This window comes from Mytilus edulis, chromosome 1 (assembly GCF_963676685.1).
Source record: "Mytilus edulis chromosome 1, xbMytEdul2.2, whole genome shotgun sequence".
Classification (NCBI taxonomy): domain Eukaryota; kingdom Metazoa; phylum Mollusca; class Bivalvia; order Mytilida; family Mytilidae; genus Mytilus; species Mytilus edulis.
This window is the reverse complement of record NC_092344.1, coordinates 62809172-62837120: the sequence shown is the minus strand read 5'-3', so window position 1 is coordinate 62837120 and position 27949 is coordinate 62809172. Positions and strand designations below refer to the sequence as shown.

Sequence of the window (27949 nt, the reverse complement as noted above, 5' to 3'; positions counted from 1 at the left end):
ACAACCAGTTTTTGTATTGTTTTGTCTTAAGTTTTCTATGTTGTGTCTTGTGTACTATTATTTGTCAGTTTGTCTTTTTCTTTTCTAACCATGTTCAGTTTATTTTGGATCTGCGAGTATGAACGTCCCTCTGGTATCATTCGCCCCTCTTTTAGTAAAAGAACTATTCTCTTCAATGCAATTTTTTTCATGAAAAGAAACTTTCCATGATTTTCTCTTTTTTGTCTTTTCAATCCCTAATCTAACTTAAATTAAATAAGACAATTAACTCTTTATCTTAAATTGAAAAAAAACTAAACAGTACATACAAAAATGGTAAACATTCATTTTAATTTAATCACAAGTTTATTGATGTTATGACAAATGCCCTTCTTTTTATATACATTTTGTATATATAAATGCAGCTTTATTTTTCAATCAACTTACTTTTGAATTATTATTTTAAGTACTTACAAAGTTTGATTTAAATATATTTTATTTACCAGCTTTATACCATGTAAAATAAAAATGAATTGAATGTAAATCCTTGCAATATCAAGCTTTTGACAGATTGAAGTACCGTAAATATACAAATGCGTATAACAATACTATTTAGTTTTATTTTAATTTATTGATAACAAATCATCATTTATAACAGTAAAAATGATATTCAAGGATCTTGTTACGGGGTTCAATTAGTAGCCTTTACGAGCAAGTTTATTAAAACCTGTGAAAGAATTGATAAATTGCTATCCTGTTTCTAATTAAATTCTACAGCCACATCCAAACTTTCAAACTAAAGCTTTGTATTTATGAATAATTTAAGTAAACATGGTAAAGATTTTAAGTAATTTGTTGTAACAAAATCCTTGACTTTATTATTAAACAATGCTGCATAGATAACATACTAGGTTCATGTTTACAAAAATTAATCCTTCATTAAAAGATTCATAGTTAGAATACTCAAGTGAATCATTTTGATAGTAAACAAGTGACAAAAAATAACAAAACAATTGATTACAAAAAAGAAGAAAAAAAAAACCAAACAACGAAATAAATCGACCTGTAGCAACTAAGGTGACACAAACAAATTTTGACAATTACATCTGAGTAAGCTGCATATATTCATATTCATATCCAAACACATCATCATTGCCTGTTGCAGAATGACGTATCATTGGGAAATTACTTTGAAATCTTTGTCTCCTATAAAAGAGAATCAAATCTGAGTTACATATGTTATAATTAATTGGTTCAGTATTTCTGTTAGCGGATGTTTATTTGTTATAGATATAATTTGCTTGGCCACATATTAATATAATATATATTATTAAGTGTTTATGAATATGACTTTTGTCTAGCTATAAATTCAGCAAAAATAGAGGATTTTGTGAATCTAATGAGACGTTTGTTATCCATTCAATTGATGTGTTTTCTAGCTTTAAATTTTGTCATATGATCAGATACTTTCTATTTAGAATCCGTGTGAGGTCGGTATTTTTGTTATTTTACTTTTTGTTCGTCATTATAAGCAATACAAGTAAAAAGAAACGTAGGATATACGAAAATTGAACTGAAAACTAATATTACACAATAAGACTAATTATATAATTTGGTACTTAGTTTTTCAGTTGGATTTCATATTTTGTATTGAAAGTGATAATGAATCTCCTCTATTATTTGAAATGCCTGTACTAAGTCAGAAATATGCAGTTGTTGTCCAGTCTTTAGATGTGTTTTGTCATTTGATTTTGCCATTTCATTAGACTATCCGATTGAATTTTCCTCGGAGTTCAGTATTTTTGTGATTTTAATTTTAATTATTTTTGTACATATACATGTATCTGTAGGCCTATTTCCTTGAAATTGAAATAATTAATGTATCATTGGTGTACATTCTTCAATGTCGCAAACAAATAAATACCCCAAAGATTTTTTTTTAATTTTTAGTATATGCATGCTTGTGACAAGTGTTTTACTTTATTTGATGGTCTTAAAAACATAACTTTCCATAATCGCCATTAGTTCGATATTTTCTGGTGCCTTAAATAAACATGACCAATATCAATAACTCAGTTTTAATCAACGTTTAATCACTCACAGTGGGTATAATTGATATATATCAAGAAAAGTGTTTGTGAAAAATACGTGTAATGAATTGTATGACTTTTTTTGGTTTTCTTTATTTTCCTTAATTTTATTAATTTAATTTAATTTAAGACATTACATACATTTACTTCATCTTTGTTTAATAGTTGCAACTGCGGTTGCTTTCATTTTATTATCATTTGGATCTTCTATGCTCGTTAACTTTGTACTTGTTTGCCTCTATAAATATTTTGATATGATCGTCACTGATGAGTCTTATGTATACGAAACGCGTGTCTGGCGTACTAAATTATAATCCTGGTACCTTTGATAACTATTTACTTTTAAATGTGTACGTTACAAACAAACGTTCCTGCAAATATATATCAACGCGTTTGAAAAATGTATAAAAAGGATAGAAAGATGAAAATAAATATTTTTTTTTCAATGTAATATCAATCACAATTTATTTGTTTGTACCCTTATAGTATTGACCAATTAAGATAAACTACAAGATATCCGAAATTGACAAACAATTGGCAAAAAAGTTTAAAAGTTTATTCTTAATTACATAAGTTAACAAATACAATTCATTATTTTGTTTAAAATATTATAGGTAATCAGGTTACACTTGAACTAGATGTTGAAACGCAGCTTATAATTGTCATAAAAAGCATGTCTGGCGTAAAGGCTGTATTTCTGTAATTATAGACAATGCAATGTCATATACGAACTCCCTTCGCGGCTAAACCTGTAGCACATTAACTATGAAGTAAGTATAAAACAAATATATTCTAGAATGGAAAGTTAATGTGCCCTACTATTTTATTCAATGGTCAAAACATAGGGCTGTGTGGCATAATTTTCAATGGACCAAAACTTTTCAAACTTGTATTAAATTCTGTACTACCCATATCATTACTTGGGCTTACTTCAGATTTCAATTTTCACAGCAACTTAAGTTTGTATAACTGTTGCATTCGTTAGTTTTTTTTTCTCTATAAGATTAAAGATATAGATCTTATCTGAAAACCAGCACGTTAACAAAACAAAATATCAATGAATATTATTTACCTTCCTAAAAGGAGTGGTTTGAGAAATAGATGTATTAACAAAGTGCAACATATAAGTAAATACAAAGCATGATATCTGATGAGTGTTAATGTTATAAGGTTTAAATACCTTTACAATGCAAATTCAATCAATTCTCATCTCTATTAAATCAGATGAATTGTCTCATATGAGATGTCATTCTATGATACTTATGCAAATAGACTTTTTGAAATGATCAACTCATTCATATCTTTTTTATAAGTTAGACATGACCAATCTCTTGCTAGATATTTCAAATAATCATATTTGAAATGTTAAAGGTAAATATGCTTAAATCATATTTGACAACATTTTCAAATTTAATATTTCTATCTGACTTAAATTCACAATGATTACTTAATTAAGCACATATTTACAACATAAGTAATCTTCTTGTTTGTCTATTGCTAGTTTATTTTGGCGACTACTTGTATTACAGGTGTTTTCAATACGGAATTTATTAGCTAAGTTTTATGTTCAAGTTTGTTAAATTTACTCCCTATACTAGTATCGAAGTAAAACATATAATTTCAAGAGGCCCTTGCCTGATGAATGAAAAAATTGAAGATTCTATATGGTGTTATAAACTCTAGTTTACTACATGTACTTCTCTACTTGATAAATTCTCCCAAAAAAAAAAGGCAAATATAATTCAAATGCAGTGAATGCTTTTAAATCCAGAGATAGATGGATTTTCAAAAATCAATGTGTAAATTATTTAGATTTTATTGGGGAAAAGGGGGGGGGGGTGAGAACACCGTATTTGATCCCAAAAAAGCAATGCAATTATTTTTTACCATCTTGATTAAAATAAAATGAAATGTTACCAATAATGTTCATTCATGCATATATTTGTAGTTAGTGTATACACGGAAAAGTTCTACTGTGAAAACTACATACATTTCTTTCATGGCAATTTCGTGATTTCGTCAATAATTTATTTTGCCTTTTTAACTTTTTTGGATTCGAGCGTCACTGATGAGTCTTTTTTTTTTAGAGTTTATTTACAAAAATCTCACACGTTCCACATGATAATCTTCTGTTTTGTCAAATTTAACTATGTCCTGAAGCTTACCAAAAGTCATAAAATGTCTGATGTATTTTTAAGCCATGGCGTTGTTAGTTTAAACGACATACAGACAAATAATAGTACACAAGAAACAACATAGGAAACTACAGACTGAGCAACACGAACCACACCAGGTTCTCTGGAAGTTTATGCAGATCATGCTTCACATGTGGCAACCTGTGATAATTGGATATCGCTTGATATCAACTATTGTAATTTAATTAAAATAGTAACAATAAAACTCGCCCAGGGCTCGTTAACTGTTGAAATTGAATTTCAAATGACTCGGGTTATGAAACAAATCAAAATTTGTGTCACTTCCTTTTTTTTTCAAATGTAACAAATTTAAAGTTATGCCTTTGTTAAAACTTTAAGTGAGAGCTATTGTTTTGAAACTTCGCTTATGATCTTGCAATGCAGTTTTAAATAACCAACCTTATTGATTCAGATATTTGGTCTTTCGACCTCTCAGACCGTCCTTGGCCTCTTCATATGTTCTTTGCCCTTCTTTTCTGGATAGATTTGAATCCTCCTTAAAAATGTAGGTTATAAAAATATTCCAAAAACTAATACGCAAGAGGCTCTTTGGTTATCAAGTCCTATTTAACAATCATTTTTATCAAGACATAATATATACTAAAAACTAATATTCTACTTATTTGTTGGCTAGTTTCCAAAAAATAATACGCGCACATTGTGATTGCACATATGAATTTCCCACAATTTCAACATTTTAGACTGGTTATTTTTAAACGAGTAATGTATTTCAACATTTTAGACTGGTTATTTTTAAACGAGTGATGTATTTCAACATTTTAGACTGGTTATTTTTAAACGAGTAATGTCGTCCTGAATATGCATGAAATATTTGCCACTGGACGTTAAGCAGACATCAATCAATCAATCAATTTAAACGAGTAATGTTATTTGCAAATTGTCAAGCTAAAGTACTGAAAATATAACGCAACAGAACACGTTGTACGTACACATGATGTACAATGAGTATATTTATTTATGCATCTTTAAATAAATCATAGCACCTAAAATAAAGATGACTTTCAACAACAAAAAAATGAGAAAAAACAACTCGACGAGAGAAACACCTCAAGGACACCAATAGGTATTCATCAATGCACGAAAAATCTGCATTAGAACGCAGTCTTTTGCTGGTCAATTTATAGTATGAAAATTAAAATATGTGGTATGACAGCATATAAAACTCTCTCTTCCAACACGACGATATAACAAATGACGAGCTAACGGGTAAACTCTCTTCCAGAGACAAAATAACGTAAACTCAACTATTCATTGTGTAAAGGTCATCATAACACCTTCAACAATGCAAAAATCTATCTACAAAATGAGCTTTAAAGTTTCGTGCAATTTTATAATATTTTATTAAGCTTCAAGAGTTAATCATATAGTACGGTAACCAAGTAAGGAAAAGTCACTTATTTAAGGTTTTTAATCGTCATTCGTACTATACGGCTATAAATCACAGTATTGGTAGTTCAAAGGTTACAATTCACATTTTGACTTGTCGTCAAAAAATCGTACGGTGCAATTTTTGTAAAATGGGCTTTTAAGTACGTTCCCTTACGTCCAAGAAAAATTGATTTTCAAAAGTTTTTAGGTCTACATTCTAAAAAGAACATTTGTGATATGCTTTCTGTTATTATATACATTGTTTTTACACCTTATTTTAACGATTTCAAACAAAGTTTAGCAAAATTAACATGATTAATCCGTTATTGAAAAGTGTTTGTAAAAATTGAACACTACGAATATTTTTCATTTCACAGAGTACATTTCAATTAAATTTTATATTATCCTTTTTTTTCCGCAAAATGTAAAATAATTAACATTTATATTATATTTTAAACCTTTATCTAACAACAATATCAAAATCGTTTATCTCAAAAGCATTATTTCGACTTGTGCATTGAAACAAAATATTCACTATAAAATCGAAGATACAGGTGTTCCTCCGGAAATTCGACTTTACACACAAGTTGAACCGGACCGATACTATTATTTTACTCTATAAAGGGTATTTTGTATAACAACGATTTTTCATTGCTAAAATTTGTTCAATTCGATCTATTTTGTTTGTTCATGTTCCCATTTCGTGTTGGTCATCGTGATGTTTAGGTTTTTTTTTTCGTATGTTTTTTTTTTTTAAAACGATAACGTCCTAGTAGTTCGAAAAGGCCAAACATGTGTTTTAATTTTTAAAAAATGTTTCGTTTGCCTTTACTGTTAAGAGTAAACGTTGCTTCTTTAGTTCAGTTGAAATATATAATGATGAAATCTGCCAGCAATTTGTTGAAGTGTATGGGTCGTCTGCTGAAATTCCTGATTTGGTGAAGCAATTCGATTCTGAAGTCTATTGTGCACTTTCCCTACCTTTCGTTTGCTCATCACTCGCAACTTACATCAGTTTGAGAGAAGGTATGGCATTGGTTCAATGTATTGATGATAAGAAAAGTAAAACATTCGGTGATATAACAGCGGCTTATTATAAAAATATGACCCAATGCTTTCTCAAGCGCATACAGTAGCAGACGTTTTTGATCGCTACGACATGAAAAACTCAATGAAATTCTCTAAAAGGGAACGCCACAGAAAGACTATAGCTTCCACCAAAGTGTATCAGATTATTGAAGGGAGAAGTATTCCTGACTGGAAGAAGTTTCTCTCTGTTAAAGAAAACAAACAGGCTCTCTCTAATTCCTTTGGTAGTTTATTCTTCAAATCTTTGACAAATCCCCTATGATTCCACCTTATAGAGAGGTTTACTTTGCCGGAACGTTTTTAAATCCCGAAATTGTCAAAGTAATTTCAGACAATACTGTTAATAACTGTCGTACCTTGTTTAGCACTCACCAAGGGACGATACTCGTATGATAGTCCATGCCTTATAATTTGACATGAAGTTTAGAGAAATGGGAAACAGCGGCAGAACAATCATACATACCTCTGATACGGATGTGATTGTTCTGTGTGTTCACTTCTACAAACAGATGACACATGCATGCGAGTTGTGGGTGCAGATGGGGAACGCAAGCAGTGTAAAGAATGGCCGTCTCTGTTTTGAGTAGGTACGAAAACAGTCTACAAGACTTTGAGACACACACGACTATTTTAGTTGCAGAGCCTCTGGAGTACTGACAAAGATGAAGCCCTTGTTTGTGCAAGAAAAAATAGTTTTAAAGATGTACGATCCGAAAAATCTCTTTGAATCATGCCATCATTATATATATAAAATGCGCGTCAAGCTAGCCACTAGTAAAGATGTAAGTTTAGTCAGGTCACCTCCTTGTGAAGAGGCAATACCACACCATAATGTTTTACGTGCTTCATTTCAAACTTAAATTTGGACCAAAATACACATTGCCAAACCCCTTATTCCGTTACCTATAGAATACGGTTGTCGAAAGTTAAAAAATTCATTACATCCCGTGTATTTTTAAGGCCACATTAACATATTTCTTGCAGAATCTTGTGTATGTATGTAAAGGAAAATCTCCATTTAAAAAGTCACGTGTTTGTTACAACAAAACCTTACATGAACGGAGCTTTGCTCCTGTCAAGGGTCAGAATTATGTAGAAATTCCTTGACAGATGAACCAGAAGATACTCCTAGATAGATTCTGTTGTGAGGATCATTTTGATTGGATTTTTTAATTGTAACTGTTTTTGAGGTATTTTAAAAAGTGGTGTTGAATAACATGCATGAGCTTTTGCAAAATAAACGTTCAGGTAGGCTTCAATTGAAAACAATAGTTATAATTTATTGCTGAGGTTGAATGTCACCCAGCAAGGTAACAACTGTAACTTTTACGAAATTTGTATTGATCTTGTATAATAGAACAAGTGTTTGAAAAACGCGAATTTTCAAAATTAATCGACTACTAAGTAATTACTTCCTCTTTTTTTTTACATTTTCGAGATAATTCAATGTCAGTTGATTTAAAAAAAATGATTGTATCTGAAATTGTACACAAAATGCTGCTTATATCGTTCAATTTTGAAATATAGGAGGAAAAAAAGAAAACAGTATGTTGATCTTTGACCTTAATTCATGCAAAACTGTTACCACATTTCTTTTTGACGACATCGATATTCCAAAAGTACTCATTTTGCCGAATCCAATGATATATAACATAGCCATATAGTATGTTTGACTATTAAATCTTAATAAAATTGGGTCTGGTCACCGTACTAATAATCCTTATTTGTATATATAATAGCATTGTTGTTTCTATCGTACACCAAACATTTTTTTTGAGAATGTATATAATTCAAGAAAGTAAATACAATAGCATGAATAAGTAGATCTGATTCTTACTGCATATAAATGATTCACATACTTTTATCATTGCTTGATATGATTAAGACTTAGTATATAATGTCAAAAAATTCCCAGAAAGCCGCTTTTTCATTTACATTTAAGTGATATGCTTTTATGAAATGCGACACTTTGAATGTGTATGGCTTGCGTTATTGCATTAATATGATATAACTTACGATTTTTTAACAAATTTAACAATTCCGACTATCACTATTGTAACGATAACAAATAGGATAAACGTATTTGCAATTAAAATGCCAGTGATTGTCTTGAAGCTTTGGTTGTTTATATTCCCTGGTGCCTTAAAAAATATATAATTATGAAGAAATATGTAATACAATCATTTATAAACTAGAATTTGGTAAACGTAATCATGTAACAGCTCATCATTTTAAAGGTAAAACGTTATTTCGGTAAACTTAAAAACAAATAGCCTTAAGTCATAGGCTGAAAATCCATAGTTATTTTTTTTTTTCAATCTGCATCAATATGTCTTAGTTTGGTTTATATGGAAGTTTAAGTGTGTGTACAAATAACCTATGAAAAGATTTGTCAAGTAATTCGGAAATAAACGATTCATGATTCTTTTTTTTTACATTGTAATATAATAACCTACATCTATAGCAATTCCGGTTAAAAATGTTAAATATTCGCTCAGACAGTTTCTGTTATTTTGTTCTATTAAAGATTTGACATTTTTGTCGAGACGTTGATCATGTTTGCTCCAGCAAAACCTCATTTATAAAAGTATTCTAAAAGACATATTATCTTAATATATCTTATAAATGCACAGGAATACACAGTTCTGTTGAAATAAGAAATCGTGTAAAAGTTAGTGTTGTTGCTATTAAAAATATTCATTTCATATATGTTCTGGAAAAAAACACAAAACAAGTTTTCATTGATAATTATAACGCTAAGCATTCAGAAAGCTTTTTAGTTTCATAATTTTTGTAGATACTTCATATGCAAGGCCTACCATCAGAATAAGCTAGCTCCCTTAACTGCTTCGTGTTTGTATTTTGAAAACACGAAAATATACATTTTCTTAGAATTTAAATCCCAAACGGATTCATATCCTTCGTACTAATCAAAACTTATATAACGGCGATAGAATTAATTTTGAATTACTTGAATGTGATGTCACAGTTCTGACCTTAGTTTTTGAAACTGAATTAAACCGATGACCTCGTTGTTGGTTGATAAGTTTCTTAATTTAAGAAAAAAAACCTGTGAAGTTGATTTTTGACGGCAATTTTGTTTGATCTATTTCTAGGGTTTGCACTCAAAACAGACTTTTATTTCGTAGCAGACACTTTGCTTGCAAGCAACCCAATAATGGTCGGTCAATTTAAGTTAATGACCATTTCTTAATATAAATTGAAATAATGTCACTGATATGAAGCGAATGTCTAAATAGTATTGAAATAACCAGCATGAGTCTTTTGTAGACGAAATGCGTGTCTGGTGCAGATGCAAAATTTTAATCTTTCTAAATATGATGAATTTTTATACAGTTCAAAGCTGATCAACTAGACATTAGTTCCTTGTGTGCAATATGGGCATTAAAGAAAAGCTATTTACAGGAATTTAAATTAAAAAAAAAATTAGTTCGTTATAAACTTACATTTGCAGTGAACCGTGAGTCTCTTTTAGCGGAAATGCGTGTAGAGAAATGATCACTAGTTGTCAACACATATGTCGAATTGTGGGTGTGTCTTTCTTTATTGGTTGTAGTTTTTGAGTGGCTAATATCCACTGTTCTTCCTTTAGTTATTTTCGTGGTTAACTTGAAAGGTAAACCTTTACTTGTAACTGCTCTTGTTGACTTGGTTGTTGAAGGGTGAGCGTTTCCTGGGCAAATGCAATAGAAGTAAAAGTTCCTGTTTTGACTTATTATTGTTCACTTGTTATACATTGTGACTTGGATGGAGAGTTGTCTCGTTGGAACTCATACCATATCATCTTATTATACATTATATATATATATACATTTATAATGATATTTTATTTAAAATGGATTTCATTAAACCATATATAAAAAGTTGATCTTTATTGTAACAAATGCCTCTCAGCAGAACTAGAGAAAATTAAAATATGTAAATTATAAAAACTTCAAATCAATATATCATGTATATCATAGACAATAATACACAATATTGGAAAAAAACTTTTAGATTATATCACACGCAATATTAACAATTTCTGGTTACTAATTAGCCATATTCAAAAATAAAAACTTAATAGTGTAATATCAGCACAACAGAATTCATGAATGAGCTTATATCTAGGTTCTAAAAAAAAACTTAAAGACGATACAAAATACCCTACGGTCGACATAAATATTATACAAACCTGATATATTTCATGAGTTTATAAAAGTTTAATTTTGGATCTAATTTTATTCTTTATTCAAACCTTTGTATAAATTGATAACTTCAAAACAGTTTATTCACTCTCCTATAAAAGAGTTATTAGGAAATAGATATGTTCACTTTGATCTTCTGACCGACAGTACAACCCTCGACAAAGTTGCGTCTATTGGCTGTGCGGATTTAACACATTTTCATCCACGACCGATGGTCAAAATTGGGATGTCAGATATGATACCTCGCGTAGGGAGAGAGTCCTGTTCTATGAAAATGACGCATTTTCTGAATACCTTTGAGTTGTTTGTTTATATTGTTAATTTGTTCTCATTCTGAACATATTTGAAATATTTGACACTGGAAATATTTGTCGTAGAGAGAGAATAAAGCATAAATAAACCTCGTGTTCATTATACATTTTGTACATCGTAGTTCAGTAATAGGACCGGACACCGTTGATCCATTCTTATACTGTCTATATTTGGTTCCTTTATATCGCTCTTAATCCATTTTTTTACATAGTCAATCAGTAACTAAACGTTTTGAAAGGTGCTACCTTCGGGCTTTTGGAAAACAATGTGTTCATTGCTCTCGATACCAAGGTATAGACGTTACGCACGGTATTGCGTCGCAAGACGTAACATGTAGAAATTGACAAATTTGACGCCATATACTAACTTTGACATTTTGTTATCAAGAGCGGAGTACCTACTCGATCGACTTTTATCAAGAAATACCTAACGAACTTTAATGTTTTAAAATTTAATGCTATTATGAACCAAAAACAGAAATCTAAACTTCGAAAATTGTGTCAATTTATTAGAATTAAAAATGACAAACTGGATTCTCTCTAATGTTAACCTGTCGGCTATACTGATCATACCGTTGTAAAAAAACTCATATTTAATGCTTCCTCAACAAATGTACATATATGCAAGGTAATGTAAACTAATGTGTTTTTCTGTATAACTTTGTCCAACTTAGGTGATACCAGAATAAAATAATATGTAATCAAATAAATACCATAAGCTGAAGAAATTTTTCAAAATTTATTATGTATAAGGCAATTAATTACGTAAGGATAGTTTTTTTTTATTTTCTGATCTGTGATAAGATGAAAACAATTGCAATTTTTTCCAATTTTATTTTGGATAAAATACATAGCAACCTTTAAATAAAAATCTTGCTTTCGGAGGGACACACGAGAAGATAAATTTAGCCCGTGAACATTTTTTTGACAAATTGAACATAAAAATTTATGGTATTTATTTCATAAAAATCGGTCATATAATAATTCAGCAATATTTCTTTGTATAATGATTTTAGTTGAAATAATTTTTTTTAGATTGAACTGAATTTTGTCAAATATCTGTGCGAGTTTTCAGACTATTTTGTCGATCTTTTTAGCACTGATGGTTTAATTTTACAAATACGTATTATATAGTTGTTTAAAATTTATAAGACCTTTGTAAATCGGATTTTAATCGGTTTCTAATCTAAAAAGGTGTTTTAGATTTGCGTGAAAACTGTTGTCCATAACAAATATCCCTCGGCCAATCCCCCTTTTCCCCTGTGTCTATAAAGGGTTTATTCCTTATCTGTGCATATTTTTCTAATCTGAGTGTTATTTTGATTCAGCAGACCATTTTTGAATGAACATTTCCCGGCATCATTTTAACTACCTAAACAGTTCGTAATTAGGGTGTATTTGTATAAAAGACGCCACTGTGCAAAAACGTCAAAGGAGGGACGAAAGATACCAAAGGGACAGTCAAACTCATAAATCCAAAACAAACTGACAACGCCATGGCTAAAAATGAAAAAGACAAACAAACAACAGCACACACGACACAACATAGAAAACTAAAGAATAAACAACACGAACCCCACCAAAAAACTAGGGGTGATCTCAGGTGCTCGTCGTGTTGCTTATGTGATAACAAATCCGGTAAATGGTCTAATTCGGTAGGTCACATTCATGAAAGGGAAGGGGATTGTAGTTACGATGTAAAGAACATATCCGATATCATTTGTGAAACGGTTATTCCATAACGGTTAACCAACTCGTGATGGCGTCCGTAAAATTTACGAAGGAATGATTTCAACTTCACCATTTGGAACTCTTGGTGTAATAGCTTCCTTGTGAGCAGCAACCCTCTATCAAGAAAATCATGACAGGAAATGCAAGCACGGGAATATCGAATCAACTGGGAGATATATACCCCGTATGCAGGTGCTGCTGGAATGTTGCTACTTAGAAATGGAAAGTTCACAATTGGAAAGCTGAAATCATCTCTTTTGTCGTAAAGTTTTGTTTTCAACCGACCCTCATTGTCAATTTCTAGATGTAAGTCAAGATATGAGGCCGACGTAACTGTATCTGTAGTATCCTTTATCTCTAGCTCGATTGGATAGATGCGTTCCACATAGTCACCAAATTTTGAATTATTTAGTGAAAGAACATCATCTATATAGCGAAAAGTAGAGTTAAAGGATATTGCTAACTTCTTATCTTTCTTCCTAAGAAGTTCCTGCAATATAACGCTCTTGCCCTTGGACATAATGGCTAGACATAGGGAATACTTTCCGAAAAAAAAAAATGTAAGGTCATACTGTTAGTGAAAACACCCGACTCATTTAACCATTTGCATGAACTTATAGTTTGTATTTTATAAATATGTTAGTTTTGTATTATATATAAATGCACATTTAGTATTTATACAACATGTTTCACCTAAGGAATGGACAAAAATAACGTTTGGACATAGTGGCTAGACATTCGATTTTTTAAAAATGTGCTTCAAGAAATTTTTTTTTTTATTACATTTGAAACTTTGAAAATGTTGATCTTTTTCTGAACTTTCTACTGAGTATAGTTTTAATATGATTTGATTATTTTATAGGGATAATAATAAAAAAAGAAATTTTGATAAACTTTCCTCATAACTCATTAAGACAGTTTCCTCTGCTGAATATTTCGTTGAAGGCTTGGTTCAAAGTTCAGCCAATAACAAAAAACGGGTTTGATGTTATAATATAAATCTAGTAGGAAGCTGATATACTAAATTTCGCAAATTTTATGTGCAAAATTACAACGGAACATAGAGAAATGCATTTAATTTAATCTGAAATGTTACGTCGGACATGCAATTTTTAACGCAAAAGTAAGATTTGTGAGTTCAATAAAATAAATGTATGGTGCAAAAATTTATAGAAGTAACTTAAAATAAGAAAAACATGTCGGGGCCTTTCTGTAGATATATGGATGTTGGGTGATTTTATTTTGTATAGGCAAATGGTTGCTGCTCTTAAATCATATAATAACGTAATTTTAATCCGAACGCATAACCGTTCGTAACGTGATAACATGATTAGCGGGTCAATGTTGATATTTTGACGATCAACTAATTTTACATCCTTAAGACGTCAGGTCTCTTATACCCATCTTTGAGATAATAAGTTTGATATATATAGGTTCTACAGCTGCATCGAGTGTGATACGATATTTATCCACTCGAGACAGTTAAATTTTCGAATCTAAGAGCCGAGGCTCGCCCAGCATTTCAAATATTCAAAATTTAACTGTCGAGAGTGGTTAAATATCGTATTGCACGAGATTTGGTTGTGGAATCTGCTGCTGTAAGGATTTTTTACAATATGCATGCAAACTTATTTCTTCTTTATCAAATGATCTGCTAAAATATGTGTCCTTTTTATGCGACTTCATCCGGCATGGTCCCCTTTTTTCATACGGTCACAATAGGAAATCCAGAAGAAAACAAGAAAATTCGACGTCATAATTGGATTTTAACCAATGAAGAACTGAGATCAAACAAACCACACGTTGATTAATTCTTACAATTTACGAAGAATTAGGGAAATGTATATTATATTTATATATATGAAATGACAGTTTTATATATCGCTGTAATCAGAAAGTGTATTCGGCACACCTTTTTTATTATTCGGAAAATATGCATTATTGGGCGGACAAAACTGCACCAAGTTAACACCTGAAATGTTCGTAATTTATATGTAATGAATAATGATATGATGTTTACATAATACGCAGAAACATAGGAAATAATATAAATAAGACTGATCGGGTTATACAGATTAAAGCAACGAACAGGCGAAGTATTGAATGTACCACTTCTGACTTTTATCGCTTATCCAACAAAATGTTATCCTATAGAACCACATTCATTGATCTAGTTTCGAATACTCATACTGTAGGGCCGTCAGTATATGATGTGTTTTCTTTTCATCTTCCTGACGTGTTCCCTATATAACAACTCATTCAAAACCGAAGAGTGAATGGGAATTAGAAATATGGTCACTTTAACCTCCTTGTGATTATAACCCTTGTAACCGTACGCTTGACTATTCGGGAAGTATACATCTGGTAAGAATGGTGACGTTAAATCCGATGCCGAAGGATGAAAGGTTACCACGCGTGCACGTAAAGCACCCTAGCTTTGACTCTATTAAAGGTTCCGTATGTGACATGTTGAACGACATGTTTCGGTCCTTTTCCATTTAACCATTTCAAGAAAATGCATGATACATTTTTTTCACTTTAATCATAAAAGAATCATTTAAGCCAATTGATTATTAACCATGCATATTAACAACAATCATATAACTAACTGTTATATATAAATAATTTCAAGATGGTATGTATACCGATAAAAAAAACTAGAAATTTTCAACGTGCTGCAAATTATTTTTTTACTCACCGAATATGTCACTTGTTTTTCCGGAGCAATTTAGGTTCGTACAAACAACTTCAACTAGAAGTTCAAATCTAAATTGAAGATAAAATACAACAACTTATAAATAAAGGCAACAGTAGTATACCACTGTTCAAACTCATAAATCCATGGACAAAAAACTAAATCGGGGTAACAAACTAAAACTGAGGGAAACGCATAAATATAAGAGGAGAACAACGACACAACACCACAATGTAACTAACACACACAGAAACGGACCAAGCATCAGACAAAATCCCACGAGAATAACCAATATAACATCAAAACCAAATACATGAATTTGGGATAGACAAGTACCGTGACACGTCTTATCGCAATGTCAATTTACACTCAAAAATAAGAGAAAACAACAAACGACGCAACGTTAAATTGTAACACACACAGAAACGAACTATAATATAACAATGGCCATATTCCTGACTTGGTACAGGACATTTTTAAAGGAAAAAATGGTGGGTTGAACCTGGTTTTGTGGCATGCCAAACCTCGCACTTTAATGGCAATGTTAAATATAACTTAGAAATGACAACATAATATTACAGGACTACAATACAAATAAATAGGAAAACGTATTAGACAAAGAAACACATGATTAATGAATAACAAAAAGCATCAGGTTTAAAATTTAATACGCCAAAAACGCGCCTCATCCACACAAGACTCACCAGTGACGCCCATATATAAAAGATCGAAAGCGAAAAAAAGTACAAAGTTGTACAGCACTGAAGATCAAAAGTTGAAAAAGGTTGTGTCAAATACGGCTACGTTTTTATGCTTGGGATAAGAACATCCTTATTATTTAGAACAATTAATGCTATTGCAAACAGTAAATTTTATCAAATGAATATAACAGATATACATAATGAAACTGAAGTATTAACTCATTACATAAAACAAACACAAATACATAATGAATGACCAACACAGAATATACACACCCGACTCAGTCCAGGGCTCAACGCAGTAAATTATGAAAATGACGTAACTAAAAATTACGTCACATACGATGGTGAAAAGGCATTTCAATATATGAAATTTCTGAAACAGCAGAAAAATTACGCCACATATGAAAAACTATATCTCAAAGGTAAGATAGAATTAGTGTGGTAAAGTGTTATAGATTAAAGATTAAAATAGAACTAAATACTGATATTTAAACAATGCATATTGCAATACTTATTAATAGCAATTAACTATAATATATATATGTGCAGTTTGTTATGAATCCAACTTCAAACGTAAATTATCGTACAGATTATGTTGACCAAAATTAAATCTAATAAATGACGGCGGTGATTAATTTTTGTTTCCATAACACATAAATATAATAGAAAAGACGTCAACACATTTGACAAAACCCGATGATAATTACAAATATAACATTAAACATTTAAACTAAATACTATAGCAGACTGTTATCATATCAGAACTTTAACACTATGATCATTTGATTTGAAATTATTTATCTTATCTTTTTTGCAATTCGCTTATATATATAACATGACACTAAATTTTATGAACAATGATAAAGTCTCTTAATTATATGTATGTTAAATAACGATTCAAACAGTGCATCATAAGCCTATTTGGCTGGCTGAAGTTTTATATTATGTATTTAATGTAACGATATACTTTATATTCAGGTTGCACTATAATAAACAATTCTTCTTCTTCTTCTACATGAATTTGGGATAGACAAGTACCGTAACACGTCTTATAGTAATGCGAATTCACACTCGGCAAAACAGTCACAATCGGGAATAAGTCACGTTTGGTAATTAAAAGATAAGACGACATAATGACAAACCACAATCTACCCTGTGGTAAAAATGTCCTTAGCTAGTTTGGTTAAACACACAACGTATGGATCCACCAATTCGTGATGGTGTCCATAAAATTTACGGAGTGTCAATTTTAATATGTCCCCCTCATAACTTTGTTGGAGAAGTTTCTGCGTAAGTAGCACACTCCTGTATATGAAGTCCGTATAGTGTGAACAAGCACGTGAATAACGTATCAATTGTGATATGTAAACACTATACGAAGGGGCAGATGGTATGTTACTGCTGAGAAATGGGAAATTGATAATTGGGAAGTTGAAATCGTCCCGTTTGTCATCGATTTTCGTGTGAAGTCGTCCATCTACGTCAATATTGAGGAAAAGATCAAGGTATGAAGCAGTCCTTCTAGTATCAGAAGTATCCTTAATTTCGAGTTCACTGGGATATATGAGATGTAAGTATTGGCTGAAGTATGGGTTATTCAATGATAGAACATCATCAATATATCGGAAAGTAAAATTAAAGAATTTCGCAAGGTGCTTTTTCTTTTTGTCTTTTAGAAGGTTTTGAATGAATTCTGCTTCATACGAGTACAAAAACAAATCAGCAAGCAGGGGTGCACAATTAGTACCCATTGGAATACCGATTGTCTGTTGAAATATAAATCCTCCAAACTCAACAAATATGTTGTCGATCAAAAAGTCCAGCATTTTGATAATATCATCTTCAGTATATTTTCTGGAAGATTCAGTGTGATTCTTCACAAAATATGAATTATTGTAACCCAAAACAAGAAATTTGTATCTACGATTCCCATTTTTATAGAAAAAGCTATGTTTTATGAGATGGTGAAGTCGATCTTTCAACTGAGCATGGGGAATAGTAGTATATAGCGTAGAAAAATCAAAAGTTTTTATGTTGCTGCAAAATTGCAAAGATTGGGATCGAAGGTTAAGCAGTAGCTCTTTGGAATTTTTGAGAATCCACATCTGGTTAACACCACTGGTAGAATATATCTCCTCACAATATTTTTGAAGCCCATCTTTAACTGTAGAAAGAATAGTAGTCAGTACTTTAGAAAGATGTTTAGTCGAACACTTTGAAGACCCAGCTATGTATCGTTCTTTATAAACGAGTCCAAATACATACATTTATACATTGAGAACTTCACAATTAAAGTATTGTTGTGATTGTGGCCATTCCGCAAATTCGTTTATATTTCATAATGCAAAAACTAGAACTAATTGTTGTATCGCTTCTGAGTGTTTTAATAATAAAATAAAAATGATATACAAATTATTAGTCTACTGCTTGAAAAAATGAGTATTTGTGCAGAAATGCATAGATATACTGAACATGTATAATATACTGGTGCCTGCACAAAATCTTACATTATTAAGTTTTATCGTGTATTTAGTAGTAAATACAGTAGTTTTGAATATTTGATAAACAGTCTGCTGTTATCCGTATCGCTCAACTTTGATGCACACCGTTATCCTTAATTACACCCTTACTAATTATCACACCCTTACCCTTTATCACATCTCTCCCATTTATCGCACCCCTACTCAAATTTCCCATTTATAACAGTAATATTAATGATGCCGACTAACTTCATCTTTTAATATGAAAGCTTCTAAAGAAGTATCTTTCCTCAACGGGTCCTAAATGAATAAATTCATCATATATACCAGGATTGAAATGTTATATACAGTATATACGCCAGACGCGAAAAATTTTAAAAAGCAAAATAAAGTTGAAGAGCATTGAGGATCAACAATAACGTTTTGCTAAATACAGTTAAGGTAATCTATTCCTGAGGTAGAAAAGCCGTAGTGTTTCAAAATTTAAAAAAAAATTTAACAGTTAATTTATATTGATGAACATCAATGATAACTCATGTCAACACAGATGTTCTGACTACTAGGTTTGTGATACCCTCTGAGAAATAAATCTAGAAACGGTCATTAGGGCGTGTCGTCATTTATCGAATGACATCAATGTTTTGCATATGACGTCATAGAAGTCGAGCTTTCATATTTCCTGGCGCTCTAAAAAAAAAACTCAATGAAATACCATACAAAACACACCCAAAAAAATTGTTTTGAACTACAGGACGCAAATTTTACGGTAACCCATGTGCTTCGATGAAAATATTTACAAGCAGTTTAATATGTTAAAGCTTTAAAAACGAATTAAAAGTTAATATAAATGTAAACCTCCTTTGAAAGAAAAAAATATCTAAATCTTTATATATTTTCTTATATTCTGAAATAATAAGATTTATTCCTATGAAGAATAAATCCGGTAATCGGAGGAAAGTAGGCCAAAGTTTTGGGAGTTGTCCCGCTTTGTACATGTGATAGAATTAATATATATTACAAGTGACGTTGATTATGTTAACCTTGATAACTGTGACGTTATTCATTCTTTCTTTCCCACGCTAAAGAAGAGAGAAGACGTAGAACATTAGGTTCCGTACGAATTAACAAATATTGTTTCAAAAGATATCCACCACTTAAATGTAATTAATATGTATATATATTATATCATGTTGTTCGATGTTCTGCTGTTTTTATGTGCTATTTTTTAGGTTGAAATGATTGATAGTTTATTTCGATTATAATCCCAGTCCTTCGTCACGTCTTCAGACAAGACCTCCGCCATTTGGCGAAAATAGCGACACAACATCTACAAATATACTATGCTCCTTATAATGAAATTATGTATCCGCTGAGCTTCTGTTTCCCAGGGGCCCCAGCATCCGATATATTTTGGAAGCAATAATGTTAATAAGGATATTATGTTGATATATAAGGAATAACAATAAGGTGTCAACAAGGAATAAGGAATGGACAATAATGTTGAAATAAGGAACAAGGAATGGACAATAATGTGGAAATAAGGAACAAGGAATGAAGAATAATGTGGAAATAAGGAATAGACAATAAGGTTTAATTATATTTTATACATGTACTAGGGACTTGCCAATTATGTTTCTCGGCAGTCCCATTCTTTGTCAAGCCGTGGCCGTATAATTTTGTACTTTTGCTAAATAAAATAGTTCTTACTTTATATTTGTATGTCATTTGGCCCAACGTTGTCTCATATAATTAATCATATTTTAAACAGGGTATGGGTATATCAATAAGTTTTCTATCCTTCTGTTATAATTGTTTTTATATATATAATTATTATTTATAATTTGACAGTAAGTTATACTACATGCCGGACGACTTGTTTTTCCAAAAATAATCCTTTGTTATCATTTATTTCATCAGATACACACAAGTTTTTCACTTGAAACCAAATGTTAGAGTGAAACTACAGAGTCTCCATCCTACAGGGTGTATATGAAAAGTAAAATCACAAAAATACTGAACTCCAAAGAAAATTCAAAACGGAAAGTCCCTAATCAAATAGCAAAATCAAAAGCTCAAACACATCAAACGAATGGATAACGACTGTCACATTCCTGACTTGGTACAGTCATTTTCTTATGTAGAAAATTGTGGACTAAACCTGGTTTTGCAGCTTGCTAAACATCTCACTTGTATGACAGTCTCATCAAATTCCATTATATTGACAACGATGTGTGAACAAAACAAACAGATACAGTAGATAAAATTGTCACAAATAAGGGAATTATGTATCGCAATTATTTAATGTATATATATGTTGTTGTTTTTAGCTATTGTTACTTTCTATTTTAATTGTTTTTGAAAATTCTCAGCACAAATCTGTTTTCAAATATCCATTAACAGTATTAATTAATATTTAAATTGATAAAACCCAGAAAAAAACTACATACTGAAAACTTCCTTCTGCACTCCTTGTCTTTACTATGAATCCATTTGATGTTTTGTTTCTTCCAACTTCACAAGAGGTTGCAAATGGATAAATGGAGGTTCTTGAAGTTTTTGTTATTCCAATAATGACGTTCATAATACTTTCAATCTGTAAGTAGACTAGAGGCTTATATGATCATGTACTATTAAACTAGAATCTATGCATTTTACGGGCTTATTCTAAGTACAGACAATGTGAAATTGTGTTCTACATGATTCATCATTGTAAACAATATTGATACCATGCACATTTGACTATTTTAATCTGTTTGAAATTGACAAAGCTCTGCCACAAGAGAATTTATGTTATAACGTAGCATCACATTAGTGCTATTATTAAATACCCGAAAAAATGATAAGATGATGGCAGTACAAATAAAGTCGGTTTACTTGCAGTTAGATTTGTTTTATTATAATTGAGCTCAACATTCGGGAAAGGTCGTGAAAATTTCAGATGAACACTTTGAACAAAATTTTTTATCATGTTCAAATATAACTGTTAGATCAACTCCAAATACGATCTTCTTCGTTTTTGTTATTCTGAGTCCAAAGTGAATTTCGACGATGGCTGCTCGAATAATCTCTTATCATAGCCATAAGAATCAGTGTGAAAATTTTGAACGAGAAGCAACACTTCGAAATAAGGGTATTTTCAACTGAGAGCAACAATCCGTTAAACCAAAGCAGTTAGGTACTGAAAAGTAGAAGAAAAAAATGCTCACAGAATTCGTTTTGAAATTTGAAAAATATATTTGTATTATGATTTCTTTTGTATATTTTTTAAATTACATATATACAAGAGACCAAATGACACCGATATTAACAACTTTAGGTCATCGTACGTCCTTTAACAATAATATAAGCCCATACTGCACAGTCATCTATAAAAGGCCCCGCAATGAAAAATGTAAAACAATTCAAACGAGAAAACTAAGGGCCTAATTTATTTACAAAAAATGAACGAAAAACAAATATGTAACACATCAACAAACGACAATCACTGATAAACAGGTGCATACATACAGTATGTGGCGGGGTTGAACATGTTAGCGGGATCCCAACAATCACCCTTACCTGGGACAGTTGTTTAACATTACAATATAACAACGAACTATAAAAATCAGTTGAAAAAAACTCATTGGATAGATAAAAATAGAGGTACATCTAACAAAAACACCAGAGTGAATGTTCTCTTTGAAGTCAGTTAAGGATTTGCTTTATATATTCTCTATTCTTGACATCTTCTACATTCAGTTTTAAATTATAATAATAAAATCGAATTCAATACCTTGTTAGGATAAATAAATGTGAAGCTGCTTCCATCTACCGCCTTCAAATTTGTCTTTTCTTGATTAAAATCAGGTGGTAGAAGACAATCATTGGACATTTTACCACCACAAACGTTTTTGCTACAATGCGCAAAAAGAAAATAAAAAAAAACCAACCCAAGCAGTATGTTCACCTTCTTGTTAATTTTTTACTTATTCTATGTAAGTCAATTATGCCAGTTGGATTAATGAAGTCTTAATTATATGTAGTCGCACCCGCAAAGTGGAAAGGGATAAATATAAGTTGCAAAAATTGCTTCCCAATCCGCTATAAATAAATATGTTTAAACTAAACCAATATGTATAGCAAACAATGACTGATACATCTTTGATTGTGTTTATATATATTTTCATCTTTTAAATAACCGGTACTTATACATCCCGTCATTGTATTATTGTGCTATGGTAAGTTTTTGTTTTCTTGTTTTTCGTTTTTTGCTTATGTACTTTGTCATTTGTTTGTTTTTATAGTGATGAAGGTTATTAAACAATGCTGACTACAGTATCGTTACTTTTGACATTTATACCTATGATGTCTGTTTGTTTTGCTCAAACATTATTGTTAATAGGGTGATATTGTATGCGACTGTCATACAATTGAGAGGTTCATCTAGCTTTTAAACCAGGATTAGGCCACCATTTTCTACATGAGAAAATGTCTATGCTAAGTCAAGAATATGACAGGTGTTATCCATTTGTTTGATGTGTTTAAGCTTTTGATTTTGTCATTTGATTAGATAGTTCCGTTTGGAAGTTTTCTTGTAGGTCGGTATTTTTGTAGTTTTACTTTTTGGAGGGTTTCGGAAAAAGGGTATTTTTGTTATTTTACTTTTTTGGAGGGTTTGGAGGAAAGGAAACCAGGAAGGGGATGAATTCTCTGCAATTTGTTAGCATATACTCACTTATTATAACAAAGTTGAAGAAATATGTTACCACAGTCTGTATGTCCATTTACACTGCAACTCGACATCAACACTTTTACCTGTATAGTCATCTTCTCTTCGGCATTTATCCTTACTAACTAAAAAAATTTTATTATATCAAATGTCCTATGAAGAAATACCAGGCGTTAGAAAATTTATAAAGTGCCAAAAAAATCAAGCTAACAACTTTAGGGTAGATCTGAAACGACCGGGGCTTGAACCTTTAAGATTTTCTCCTGAAATTTGTATTTTAATTCGATTTTCTGGATGTTTTCTATGTTTTGGTTTGTATTCTCTTGTTTGGTCGGGTTTTTTGCCAAGATGTTGTCAGTTTGTCATCGACTTGTCAATTTCGTATCTTCCGCCTTTCTCTCTTTGTTTGGCAACAATAATTATAAACAGATTTATATTGATGGGTGTTTAAGTTTAAGCCATGAATCTTAACTGATGTCGTCTCGTTTATATCTAAGATTAATGCAAAGAAAAGTTTGGTGATGTGGCAAATGTTTTGTTGACACTGTTTGAATTCCAGAGTTTAATAAAATTGAAAATGGAAATGGAGAATGTGCCAAAGAGACAACAACCCGACCATAGAAAAAAACAACAGCAGAAGGTCACCAACAGGTCTTCAATGTAGCGAGAAATTCCCGCACCCGGAGGCGTCCTACAACTGGCCCCTAAATAGCTGTCTTTAACACTGACTGAATAAGCCTGCGCAAATTACGTCATTAAGTCATAAATTACCGCCACTGAAAATAATTCTAAATATCTTTACTAAAATATAAATAAATAGATATTGAAATAAATCTATTAAATTAATAGTAATCATTAATTATCAACAAGTAACAGTAAATAAAACATTAACGACGACATAATTCAAAGAAGGGTTAATAAAGGCAACAGTAGTATACCGCTGTTCGAAATTCATAAATCGATTGAGAAAAAAACAAACCGGTTAAAACTTAGGAAACACATTAAATATAAAAGGAGAACTACGACACAACAGAAATACAACATTTAAATGTAACACACACAGAATCAAACTATAATAGAACAATGGCTATTTTCCTGACTTGGTTCAGGACATTTTAATAAAAAAAAAATGGTGGGTAGAACATTATGGCAATGTTAGATATAACATTAAAATGACAACAATACATGATAGGACTGCAATACAAATAAATGGGAGAACATTTAGGAAAGATAAACACACGAATAATAGCTAACAAAAGTGCCAGGTTTAAAATTTTATACGCCAGATGTGCGTTTCGTCCACACAAGACCAACCAGTGACGCTCTGATGAAAAACGTTTGAAATCCAAAAAAAAAAGTACAACGTTGAAGAGCAGTGAGGACTAAAAGTTTCGAAAATTTGTACCGAATACGGCTAGGGTTTTCTGCCTGGCTTAATAATGACTTACTAAAGCATATACACAAAAACTAATATATTGTGCGATCATGGTAACGCTGTCACAACATTTGACAAACCCTTCACTGGCTTAAAAATTCCTGATGCCTGAAATAAGAAAAAATAACAAAGTTCAAATCCATATCATATATTATATAATAAACTCAAGTAGATATAAGTAAAAACACCGCAGATGCATTCTAATTTGGTTTCTTGTGATGTCATCATGGTTCAAACAGCCATAATAAATGTAAATTAGAAATATAATAGATTATACAATGGTTATGTGTAACCATTAATCCCCGGTGTATTATCATATTATATCTTTGATACGAACGCGTAAATAATGGAGTTCATCAAAGGTCTATTACTATATGTCCAGTAGTAAATAGTACAGGCGAATTGCATACGCATATAACGAAGTTAGTCTCAAAATGTTAAAAGAAATTGGAAAGATAATGTCAATAAATTAAGAGTGAGGACTTTACCTAGCTTTATAACCAGGTTTAATCCCTGTATTTTCTGCACAAGGAATCAAGTCAAAAATATGATAAATGGTTTCCATTCGTTTGATGTGTTTGAGATTGTAATTTAAACATTAGATAAAGGACTTACTGTTTTGAATTTTTCTCTCCTGAAGTTCTGTATTTTTTATATATTCTACTTTTTATAGATAGATACCTTTTTATAATCACATAAATTTATTTATAATTCATGAAAATTTTCAAATCTAATCAAATGAAAATTTTAGCTTTCTTTTAGTCAGCACGAAAGTCATTTATAATCTTTCTTTTAATGTATTTTGTCTGGTACCAATATTACGTGTCAATCTATTTATCATAAATCAATGTTAGTGTTTCACTTACATAATAGTGCACAATTTATATCAAACTTTATTTATATAAGATAGCAGAAGTATTTCGTGAAGTAGATTTGTAAAGGAAACTTCTAAAAATTCTATTTGATAGTATTGTTATCTTAATGTATAATACTGGTACCTTTGATAACTATTGAACTACAATTATAGTTGTTAATTTCTGTGTCATTTGGACTTGCCTGAAGAGTTGTCTTATTGGCAATCATCGTCGTAGGGAAATACTCACATAGTTTTACAAAAGGTGCAATACCGTTCCGACTATGTCTTTTAAAAAAACCTATTATTTTAGAAATTTTCATTGGTCTAATGGAATGTACTTGCAAGAATCTATTCTTTGCAAAAAAATTGTGTTGATCGTGGATTATTGCATCTTGAGTAAAAGGATTGAGTTAATTAACATTATACACATTTACCCTTTACCTCACTACTATTTTTTGTTTCGGTATCGGCTGATAGTGAACATGTCCAATAGCAACAAAAAAAACCCATAAACACATATGCATAAATATTCGACTTAAAGATAGAAAATATATCCTTCCATTGGTACTTGAAGAAAAACATGATATATTAGTCCTCCAAACTGACAAAAATGATGACATGACTAAAATGCACTATTACGGGTACTTTAGTATCATGCCGACAGCTGGTTTTATAACAATGTGTTTATTATCGATGCAAAGGCCCTGTGGGTGAACCCATATTAATACAAAAATTTGCCATCCTTAATGACCTGACAACAGTACGTAACTATATCCCTCCTTAATAAGTCTGTTTAAATGTTTTGTTTCAGTTAGAGGTGAATGTTTGTTCTTTGTAGAAAAAAAATATTGCCATAAAAGTTTGGATGTTGAATACCTGAACGTATAAGATGTCTACATGTTGATTTATATTTACGAATGATGTCCTTTTGTCGATGATAAAATTTAGTAGATGTTCTGTTTAATCGGTGATATATGTATCTAAAACCCTGGAGTAATAATTTTTCATAAATACACTGATTTCTTTCGTTACATTCAAATACGTTGTAACATACACGAGCGAATCAAACAAGTTGAACAAGGGAACATCACCATCTAATGAAGGATAATAAACTATAGGAAATGAAAAATCATCTCTTTTATCATAAATCGTTAACGATATAAACATTATAGATATCAAGATCCAGAAACGGCAGTGTTCATTGTTGGTATACTATTAGCTTTGATAAAAAGTCAGTCCGGCAGGATAAATCTCTTTAATGTGCATACTGATGTCTTCATTATTGAGAGCCAATATATCATCAAAATATCTAATATTGTTATTTACTTGTAGTAAAGTTTGTTAAATATACTAATTGTGTTTTTCTAGATCTTATACCAACCCCCGATATTAAGTTTCAACCCAGTGAGTTTCTTTGACAAGTATTCTTACTTTCACTATTAAGTCAATTTTAAACCTTCAAGTATTATGCACGCCCCTTCAAATACTTTCCCTTCGCCTACCGAAGAACAACCCCATACTAATCCTAATCTTACATTTTACATATGCCATATTTATTTATTTTAAAACTCAATTTGTAATTTGTATTGCTTCTCTTTTATTCTGTGCATGACTTTTTACGTCCAACGCTGCTTACTTTGAAATAAATCATTAGCCTCTATCAATATAGCTGATGCTATACTGTCTTTAAGAAGTTAAAAGCAAATATACAAAATCGTTATTTTAGGCAGAATTGGTTAATAGTTAGGTACTATATATATATATATAACATTTTGTGAGGGAATTCGACGTTTGCTTTACCACTGTTCACAGCAACGCAATTTATGACAATACCACCGTATCAATTAGAAGGAATTGTTTTGCAATGTTTTCAGAATAAACTCATCATGGATACCAGGAATAACATTTAATATTTACGCCAGACGCGCGTTTCGACTACAAAAGACTCATCAATGACGCTCGATTCAAACATTTTTTAAAAGGCAAAATAAAGTACGTAGGTGAAGGGATTTAAGGACCTAAAATTCATAACAGTTTTGCCAAATACAGCTAAGGAAATCTATTCCTGAGCTAGAAAAC

The 27949-nt window shown here is 31.1% G+C and overlaps 1 protein-coding gene across 1 annotated transcript; it reads right to left on the bottom strand.

The window, feature by feature from the left end:
• Nucleotides 1-582: 582 nt before the first annotated feature.
• Nucleotides 583-22761, bottom strand: LOC139519780 (uncharacterized). The gene is made up of 7 exons (XM_071312034.1): nt 22644-22761; nt 21319-21464; nt 15691-15758; nt 10210-10436; nt 8759-8883; nt 4664-4760; nt 583-1185 (listed from the first exon to the last, which is right to left on the bottom strand). The coding sequence occupies exons 1-6, from the start codon at nt 22740-22742 to the stop codon at nt 4697-4699; spliced, it is 729 nt and encodes a 242-aa protein (XP_071168135.1). The 5' UTR covers nt 22743-22761; the 3' UTR covers nt 583-1185; nt 4664-4696.
• Between the last annotated feature and the right edge of the window lie 5188 nt (nt 22762-27949).

Coding starts and splice junctions, on each gene's coding strand:
- LOC139519780 (XM_071312034.1), bottom strand. CDS start 22,742: ATGTCCAATGATTGTCTTCTACCACCTGATTTTAATCAAGAAAAGACA. Junction 21,465..22,643: donor CATTTATTTATCCTAACAAG/GTATTGAATTCG, acceptor GTCTACTTACAG/ATTGAAAGTATTATGAACGT. Junction 8,884..10,209: donor ACTCACGGTTCACTGCAAAT/GTAAGTTTATAA, acceptor ATATTTTTTAAG/GCACCAGGGAATATAAACAA.